We start from the raw sequence: 9,878 nt of genomic DNA, 5'->3' as shown, positions 1-9,878 counted from the left end.
CAATAAGCTGTTATAAGTTAAACCATTCCTGTTTATATTATGCCAACTGCACTGACTTGCACTATACATCTTTTGCACTCTTACTGCATTGTGCCTTCATTATGTGCCTTGTATTTTGTGTGTGCCTCATTGTAGGTACATTTTTTTACACTTTATATTTATCTTTAGTTTTTAGTTACATGTTATATGTTGCGGAGTGAAGAGTAACGCAATTTCGATTCTCTGTATGTTCAGCACATATAGCAGAGTTGACAATAAAGCTGACTTGACTTGACTTGACTTGATGTACGTATGGTCGTGTGGAGCGCAACACACCATGGAAAAGGGGCACTTAGACTTCACTTAGACTAATTCAGTGATCTCAACTGAGACACTAACCTAAAAGTAAAGTCACTCTACTGGAGGACGTGTTTTCCGAAAGCTAAAAAAAAAAAAAAAACAGCTATTTTACCCATCCACAACTTCAGACGCCAGAACTCCTGGATGTTTTCATTTTACATGCTTATGCATCGCCGTTGTACGTCTGAATTAGGTACACTTCACTTACTTAGTAACTTTATTTTCCTGACTTTCCTTCCCTGACTCTCTTCCTCTCTAACATACACACACAGTGTGTAGACACACAATTATGTGCTAACATACTCCCTATAACTCCATATACAAGCCAGAAACTACACTACATGAGCACAGGCCTGCAGGTAAAGGGTTAATATGGTAATTAAGTTGTTAACTGTAAAAATCACAAATGTTACCTCCTACCAACAGGGTAAACCACCAACAATCAAGAATGCATGATTATTTAGTGCCATGGCTGTGCAGTCAAAAAAAGTGTGTTTATAATGTAAGTCTATGGGACAAAATGGGAGAAACAAAGAAAATCCAGTGCTGTGCAAAAACTAATAATGCAATAAAGTCAATTTTTTTACTGATGTTTGACATGACCAAGACTGTAATAAAGGTTCAAAAGAATCCAGTCCACATTCACCTTTTCTATTAAAAATGAGCCATTTTGTGTGTTTTTTTTTTTCAATTTTCAGCACCACCCCTTATAAAATTGGTGATTAAAGGGTTAAAATCCTGGGGGAAAATGATTTTTTCACTACTGTTGATTAGAACTGAAGTTAATTAAAAGGTCTATGCAAAAAAATTTCAAAAAAATATTTATCTGATATATTTTTAAAACCGTTAAAGTTAGGGGACGTTTTTGTCCCCGAACAACACATTAGGGGGTAAAATTTGCCCACAGTGTACCGTTGACCTATGAAAAATTTTAAAATCATACAACAAAATCAACAAAATTTATGTAAAATTAAGCTTATTGAGGAAAAATGATTCAATTTGTCCACATATTGACAAAGTTATGGCCAAAATAAACAGAAAAATTTCTCTCAGAGGACAAAAATGTCCCGAACAACACATGAGGGTTAATAAACCCCTGAAGGTCTAAACCTGCCGTCTCTGTGTGTGTGTGTGTGTGTGTGTGCAGCTGCAGGGTTTGAGTGTGTGTTTTCCCAAAACTAATTCTGTGGAATTAGTTAATAGAATAAACTAATAAACTAATAATAAACTAATAAAAAAATAAAAACTAAACTAATAGAATTAGTTTAATTCTATTAAACTAATAGAATTAGTTTAATAGAATTAGTTTAATTCTATTAAACTAATAATAATAGGCAAACTAATTCATTCAATTTACAAATGTTCGCATTTCTGGAGAGTTGCTTTTATCCAGCCGCCGGTAAAAAGGTCCGAGGCCAGGACTCAGCCTCCCTGTGCAGCAGGGAGCAACGAGCGTCCCTCTCCCTCTCCATCATGTCGCTTTAACTTCTCTAACGGCTGTGAGGATCATCTTGTTAGTGAGGTAAGCTGTGTGAAATAACTTCATTCACTTTCAGACGTCTGTGGTACTTCTAGTCACAAAGGGTTAATCTTTACTGCCTCACTTGTCCTGTCTCCCTCTTCTCTCTCTCTCCTTCATCCTCTCTGTCCTGTCTCCCTCTTCTTCTCCTCTCTCTCTCCTTCATCCTCTCTGTCCTGTCTCCCTCTTCTCCTCTCTCTCCTTCATCCTCTCTGTCCTGTCTCCCTCTTCTTCTCCTCTCTCTCTCTCCTTCATCCTCTCTGTCCTGTCTCCCTCTTCTTCTCCTCTCTCTCTCTCCTTCATCCTCTCTGTCCTGTCTCCCTCTTCTTCTCCTCTCTCTCCTTCATCCTCTCTGTCCTGTCTCCCTCTTCTCCTACTCCTCCTCTACCTGGCCAACTGTCAGCAGGGAGCTTCTCCTTATGAGCCAGGTCCTGCTCTGTGAAGGTGCTATATCAACAAAACAGAATCTAAAAAATTGTTTTGTGCACAAACTGCCATCCTTCCTGTTGTGGACACTCACCGAACCCTCAGCTCTGAAAGAAGCGGTCGGAGTGAACAGACTGAGCAGCTGGAGCCCTCTGTCTCCTGAATAACTGTGAACTCATCAGTGCAGATAAAGAAGGTTAGAGAGTTTATTGTATAACAAGAAGACGAGTCAACATTAAAACAACAAAGAAATAAAAATGGGGACGTCCCAGAGTCTCCCATCACATCCGTCTAAAACGCCTGTCAGTCTGTGCTCGGGGCTGATTAACATCAGCGTCGTCGTCCTCAGTCGGCCTTCAGGGCGTACAGGACATCGTCCTGGCTCACGTTGAGGCGGACCCGCTGCAGGACTCCCAGGCGGCTGGGTTCCAGCAGCAGCAGCCTGCAGGCTCCCAGGCGCTGGCACACGGCTAGGCCCTCTGACACGGCGACGGGCTGCAGACCCTCCACCCGACACAGAGCCTGGTGCTGCACCAACACCTGGCAGAGCAAACACAGTGAGGAGGGCTGCTCGGCTGTTCACAGAGACAACTGGGGAGGAGGAGGAAGAGGAGGAAGAGGAGGAGGAAGAGGAGGAAGAGGAGCAGGAGCCAGTGTGGGAAACACGTCTACAAGCTGATTCACATCAGTCCTATTGAGTTGTGTGAACATAAGAATCTTATTAAAGCTTTAAGAGCAACCATCTGCTCCCTGCTCCAGAAAGAATCCGGCCACACAAACACTTGGCGGACTCTTCTCACCTGTTGGAAGGTGGCCTCCTCTAATCCCAGCCGGCGAAACTCTGCGATGACGGCGCGCAGGAAGAGCTGCTCCTGCAACGACGCACACCTGAAAACAGACAGCAGTCACTTCCTGTCCTCACAGCAAACCCAACAGTCATTAACTCCAGAGTCTCACTTGATGGCGGCGATGTAAGATGAGGAAAACATCTCATTCAGAGCCTCCATCACATGATTCATCCCCACCAATCCTGAGGCAGAGGGCTCAGCGGCAGAGTGCTCGCAGATCTCGGTCGCCCGCCGGCAGATGTCCAGACATCGGCGAGCGTCGCCGGACAGAGCCGCCACCTGCCGGACAGCAGAGGGACACTGAGACCTGTGGCAGCAGCGAGGCGGCGTTACAGGTGTGAGGGCCGGGGGTCACGTACCTTCCTGGACACCAGCTGCAGAGCGTCCTCCTCAAAGGCCTTCACCTTGTTGAGGCGCGACATGATGATCTGCTGCAGCTGCTTGAAGCTGTACGGCTGGAAGGACATACGTGTCAAACCCTGGAGAGGGAGAGGAAAGTGATCTCAGACCGACATGGCTCATATTAACCAAGTAGCCACTGTTACAGCACTGCACACTACCTGCTGATCGTATTATTAACTGATGCAAATACCAAGTTAGCAAACAGCTACTTGGGAAGTTAGCCAAGCAAGCTAAGCTAGCTGTAACAGCTCAATATCAGCCCATCAGGGCCTGATCCGTTCCCCCAGCAGCAGCAGGAACGGACTGAAGCTTCTCACCAGCCTGCTGGCCACTCTGTTGATCATGATCCTCTCCGGCAGGTCCATGGTGTTGGCGATGGTCAGCACCACCAGGCGAGCGTGGCGCCGTGTCGGCCAGTCGAACAGGTTGTACATCACGTTCTGCTTCCTCGTCCACAGCAGGTCCAGCTGCAGGACACACAGAGGGGAAGCTAAGGGTTAATGTGGACACAGACACAGATCCACAGTGTGATCCAGTGTTCACCGGACTGCTGAGGTCTCAGATCCTGTGATCCTCACAGACTACATGCATTTCTGTAAGGTTGCCTCATCAAGGACGCCATTTTCCTACCAACACGCCTGGGACTGGCAGTGACCTGAACCAAAGGAAGAGAGGCTTCAGGTCTGGTGAACAGGATGACACCTCATCCACCCCGTCCACAGTGCAGAGACAGCGGAAACAGGAAATCCTGTTCAACACCGAACCACGGCGTCACGTGCTGTTGACATGTAGCTTCTGTTTAAATGGGACTTTTAACTGAAACAAAGCTTAGAAACCACAGTGCGATGTCATCATATTTACGGCAGCAGCGCTTTGGAAACACTACACACGTGGGAAAATGTTAAACCTGCTGCAGTGACTTCTTAAGTTTTAGACTGATAATCGGTCGGTGTTCATTTCCCCATGTGGGACAATAAACGTTTTCCTAATCTTAATCTTAATCTCCTCTTGGGAAGGCGTTCTTACTTCGTCCACCAGCAGCACGGTGGTCTCCGTCCTCGGTGCCGGGTTGCTGAACCGTTTCTCCAGCAGAGCAGCTGCATGGTCCGCCGTCGCCTTCTGACCCGTCAGCTTCTGTGAAGGCCGGGGATTATTCAGAAGTCAGGTCAGATGCTTGAGCCTGTGGTCATTTCAGTTCTTCTTTTGTGACATTATTTTCTGCAGTTTTCACAACTCATCAACAGGAATTATCTCAAACAGATTATAACCTGCACTTCCTCAAAAGTCTCATTAAAAAAAAAAGCACCAAGTGACTGTTGTACAGTTGGAGCTGAGGAGACACAACAAACACACACGCTCTCAGTTTTAGCGTATTTGTATAGTTTCAAGGTGACTGAAGAACATTCTGCCATTAAATATAATGCATGTATAATGTAAGATGTGGGGACAGAATAACCTGTTCGTCGACTCATTATATTTAAGCTGCAGAAAGCCTCGAGATCAGCCAATCAATCAATTAATTGTGGTCACATGACCAGTGGTTAGGGCAGGGTTTTTATTTCAGAGACAGAATAAAGACGTCTCCTGAAATATTTAGACTTTTGCTGTAATTAGTGTAGAAGGAGGAGATTTAACCATGCATTTCTCTGCAGGTTTTCATATAATGGGTTAAAAATTACTTTGAAAATAAAACCCGACAGCGATGTAAATACAGAGTGATTAATACCTGCAGGATCTGGACATAGGCCTGGTGAGGGTCCGTCATCTTCATGCCGTTGATCTCGATGAAGTGAAACGCAGGGATCTCGTCCATGTCGGCGGCGTGCTGCAGGCAGCGCATCACCTCGTGGACGGTGGCCGTCTTTCCTGTTCCCGGCACGCCTGAGATGTACATGCACCTGAAACCAGAGTGCAGAGGGTCACGTCTCCCGGCAGAGAGCCGCCGCCGCCGCTCCCGGCAGAGAGCTGGCGCCGCCGCCGCTCCCGGCAGAGAGCCGGCGCCACCGCCGCTCCCGGCGTGAGACTCACCCTCCCGTGCCGTCAATGACTTTGCTCTCGACGAAGCTGTAGATGTCCTGAAACTCCTGCTCCCTGCAGGGCAGAGACTCCGGCACCGAGGACACGTGGAGCCTGACACATACACAACCGCCGTCCATTAGTATGTTACACAACAAATCATTCACTTCATGTTTGTTCAGCTCCTCTCAGACGCACTGAGGTGTACTCGCGGCACTGACAGCGCTCTGCAGCCCTGAGGTTCACCTCACACTGTAGACCACCTGCAGGGTTCAGCGGTGCTGTGCTCACCTGGTTCTGGCCTCCTCCAAGACGTTTGCTGGCTGTCGGGCAGGCAGCGACCTGCTGGGGATGCTGGGCGTGGCGTGACGAGGGGTCCGTGGCGTGCCCGGGGTGACCTGTCCAAAAAAAAAAGGAAAGAGGTGAGCGAGCAGCGAGCGGACCTCCAGCTCTGCGTCTGTCAGGACACTCACCTTCCTGCTGGGAGTCTTTCGCGGCGTCCTGGTGGAGGAGCGAGCCGTCTGCTTTGAGCGTGGAGTTCGACAACCTGCGGCGACGCGCCGACTCTTCTTTGCTGCAACCTCTTCGTCACTATCCAGCTCCGCCTCCTCTTCCCCATCGCCCTCCTCCTCCTCGCTGCTGCTCTGCAGCTCCTTCCTTGTCGGAACAAACTCGTCCTCGTCCTCTCCATCCGAGTCCAGGCCGGGCTTGTTGTCCAGAAGGTTCCTGATCAAAAACACGACTTTACCTCACAATGATGACAGCGGGGAAAAAACTGATTTTTTTCACATTAAATTTGTACGTTTCAGATTCAGACTTTTGAGGATTCCTTTAGATTTTTTCTGACATTCACAAGATTCAGACACTGACACTAAAACTGCTGAATGGCCGAGGAGCTGTGAGACATTCTGATCAGACACATGTATATATATGAATGTAAAAGTCATTTTAGACTCACAGCTGTTGTCTGATGCGGGACGACACCAGCAGAGCGGACCTCCTCTTGGAGCTCCTCGGTGTGGCAGCGACTGGAAGCATCGGAGAGTTTTCATTGTCGACCTCAGCTCTGTGTGTACACATACACACACACACACACACACACACACACACACACAGGAGCATGAGAACAGGTTCCTAACAATATAAAGAGCACAGAACGGACAGAGACATGAAGGCTGCAGATGATGATGATGATGATCATCGACACAAAGGGCCTGGATGGAATTCAGCCTGTATGAAGTTAAGGTGGGACGACTGGCTCAGCTGTCATCAGCTTTCTGTGGCTGCTGTCTGTTGGAGGCGCTGGTTTAAGTGAGGATGTGTGTCTTCAGTCTAAGGTGAGGCCACAAACATCTGATCTGCAGAGTTCTAACAGCTCACTGTCAGTCAGAGTTTAAAGGACGGCTCTCCTCTCTGAACAGGTTTTAAGGCCTCTTTAAGGGCTGAGATGTGATTTGGTGAATCACTTTGCTCTTTACTAAGATTTAGTCTTAACTATAAGGAGGAATTCTCAGAAAACGTAATAATTCGGAGAATTTTCACCACTCAGGGAAACCCCACGTGCTGAGAGTCTGTGTGAACACGGCCCCTGGTGTGTTTGTTGTTATCAAGCAGCAGCAGCAGAGGTAAAAGGAACAGGCTGTGTGACACTGCCACCTTCAGGTCAGGTGGCTAATTACAATCACTGTTACAAATGTCACCCAGCTGCTTTAACACAATTCATTAACATGTGACGGCTGTAAACAGACCAGCAGGTCAGTGAGTGTACTCACAGCACGGCGAGGGCCGGCTCCTTCAGGCTCTTTGCCTCCTTCCGTCTGGACGGCGTGGTCGCTCTGTTTGAAGACACACATCGATCTCTGGTGAAAAAACAACATTCGTGTCCTTTCAGACTCTGATCAGTGATGTGTGGTCGTTAACGCTGTGACACCGAGCTTCACCCCGCTGTGCACACTCACACACACACACACACACACACACCACTTTGTGCTCTAAGACTCAAACTCCCAGCAGCCTCAGGGGGAAGAAGGAGTGGACAGTGATGTGGTCCCATTTTCACTAAACGGAACCTGACGGAGGTTTCAGTCTGACTCACGTTGCCCCCCGTCCCTGGGTCCTCTTTGGGGTGGCGCTCCTTCTCTTCGGTGTTTTAGCTGAGCCGGTCAGCCAGGCAGCCGCTCTCTCATCGGCCCGCTGTGGACTGAACAGCACCAGAGCGTCTGCTTCACACCAGCTTTTCTGTTTAATGGAGCTCCACCTATCTGTATGTGTGTGTGTGTGAGCTCTGACCTGGTGGAGTCGTCCCTGGCAGGTGACGGAGGACTGTCCAGGTTGGAGAGAGACATCTTATTGAGGACAACAGCAGAGGTCTTCAGGCAGATGGCGCCCTGTGCGGCAGGGGGGTTGTATTCCTTCCTGACTGGGCTGAGGGACAGAGACAGAGGCGGAGAGGACGGCAGACTCTGAGCCAGCGCCACCTTCGACTCCTCGGCCAGCAGCTGACTCAGGACGTCCTCGTCGATGGACAGCTTCTTCCCCGGACCTGAAAGCAGCATATGTCATGTTTTAAAAACGGCGCTGAGCTCATCAGACGGACAGGAAACGTTCTGCACTCACTGCTGAGCTCCAGCTTCTTGCGGACGCCCGGCGTCCTGCCCGCCATGTTCCTCCTCTTGGCGCTGAGGCATTTTGACGCCGACAGTTTGGTGGCAGAGTGAAAGGACTCGGCCTCGGCGGCTTTTCCTGCACTCATAGTGGCCCGGCTGTACCTCACCTCCCCTGACGAGGCCCTCTGCATGACGGTGGGGTCCGGGGTTGGCAGGGCGCGCCGAGAGAAGCCCTTGGTGGCGGGGGTGGTGGCGGGCGGCGAGCAGGGGGGTGAGGGGGGGAGGGAGGGCTTGGGGCAGAGCGGAGGGGAGGAAGCTGGAGCAGGTTCAGGTGGTGCCACCCTGAAGGTCTTTGAGTCCCAGGACAGCTTCACATACAGAGTATCTTTGTCGTCGGAGTCGGGGAACGGAGCGGCGGCGTCCAGGTGCATCACCTGCGAAGGATTTAAAGGGACCGTTCACTAAAACCTTCAGAACATGACTTCCTCTGGATATTTGGTGCTCATAGAAAACATTCTTCGATTGCTGTGTCTCAGGCTCTCTCAGACCATGTGCTGTGCTGGGTTAAGATGGCGGCGTGTTCAAACCTGCACAGGCCTGAGGATGGACTCCACGTTGACCTCGTCGTCACAGCTGCGGCTCTGATAGTAGAAGACCTCCTGAGGATGAGGCTCTCGGCCCAGCAGCTTCAGTTTGCTCGGAGGTACTTCAGACAGGCGGACGAACCACTGAACCACCGCCTTCTTCTGCTTCCCGCTCTCTGATGGACACGTCAGTCGGTCACTCAGGGAGACACACAACCTGATTTTAACCAAAGTGTTCTTGCTGATGAAGACTCACCGTCACCGTACAGCCGCACGACTTTGGCCACATACGGGTTGTCTTCATCGTCGCCCTCTATGAGGATGTGTTGGCCTGTGCTGATGATGGTTTTCCGCGGGAGGCCCTCCACACTGATGACCAACAAGCTGAAACACAAAAACGAACTCATCGTCTGTCCCTGAAGACTCTGCTGGACGTGTCCACGGACCAGCTGCGGCCGGTACAGTTACAGTGTCGGTCTACAGGGTGATAACCATCATGTTGCCGGCTGGTTGTCAGAGAACACCAGCAGCAGCCCTCACGGCACGCTTCATATTCATCCATCACCATGGTGATGCAGTAAAAAGAAACAGGAAGTCATGGCTGAGAGAGGAAACCTCATGCAACTCTGGACAGAAGTCACGTGTACCCAGCTTCCATCCTCTGATTGGCTGAAGGCTTCGCGGACATGTTTTCTGTCTTTTAATGTATTGAAAACCAATCAATAAACGTGTTTCTCCTGTTGTTTCCACGCACACCTTCCTCCTGTCTTTATAAAACATCACTTTATTTATTTTAATGTGGAACACATGGAAACGTGTCCGTCCTACAAACAGACATTTTGAGTGTCTCCATAACAACCTGCTGTTGTTTGGAGCGTCGTTCTGGACTAATGAAGAAGAACCGAGCAGGGAACTGGTCCGTTTATAGGAACTCACCCGTATTCGTGTGTTTTGAGCTTCCTGTTGAAGCTCAGAGGTTTCCCGCGCCACTCGTAGCTCCGCCGGACTCTCAGCTTCATGCTGCTTCTTCTCAGACTCACAAAAATAAAACCCGAAGCTGATTTTCTGCGTTAACTCGGGTCTTTAAAACTTCGTCGGAAGCAGTCCGCACACACCGGCTACAAGTTTTCCCGCGAAA

The 9,878-nt window shown here is 49.4% G+C and overlaps 1 protein-coding gene across 2 annotated transcripts; it reads right to left on the bottom strand.

Moving 5' to 3' along the window:
* Positions 1-2,466: 2,466 nt before the first annotated feature.
* Positions 2,467-9,865, bottom strand: LOC114434699 (origin recognition complex subunit 1-like). 2 transcript variants are annotated; one of them, XM_028404043.1, is made up of 18 exons: positions 9,677-9,865; positions 8,997-9,124; positions 8,744-8,916; positions 8,167-8,590; positions 7,840-8,092; positions 7,646-7,750; positions 7,323-7,385; positions 6,509-6,616; positions 6,024-6,276; positions 5,842-5,948; positions 5,563-5,664; positions 5,261-5,432; positions 4,561-4,668; positions 3,852-4,001; positions 3,492-3,611; positions 3,242-3,411; positions 3,085-3,172; positions 2,467-2,824 (listed from the first exon to the last, which is right to left on the bottom strand). In XM_028404043.1, exons 1-18 carry the CDS (start codon positions 9,757-9,759, stop codon positions 2,630-2,632), a joined length of 2,802 nt encoding a protein of 933 aa, XP_028259844.1. In that variant the 5' UTR covers positions 9,760-9,865; the 3' UTR covers positions 2,467-2,629. The 2 variants fall into 2 exon arrangements, with proteins under 2 accessions (XP_028259844.1, XP_028259845.1); XM_028404044.1 differs by lacking the exon at positions 7,646-7,750.
* Positions 9,866-9,878: the final 13 nt, after the last annotated feature.

The sequence above is a fragment of the Parambassis ranga genome, chromosome 4, assembly GCF_900634625.1.
Source record: "Parambassis ranga chromosome 4, fParRan2.1, whole genome shotgun sequence".
Lineage (NCBI taxonomy): Eukaryota > Metazoa > Chordata > Actinopteri > Ambassidae > Parambassis > Parambassis ranga.
This window is presented reverse-complemented; position numbering and strand designations above follow the sequence as displayed.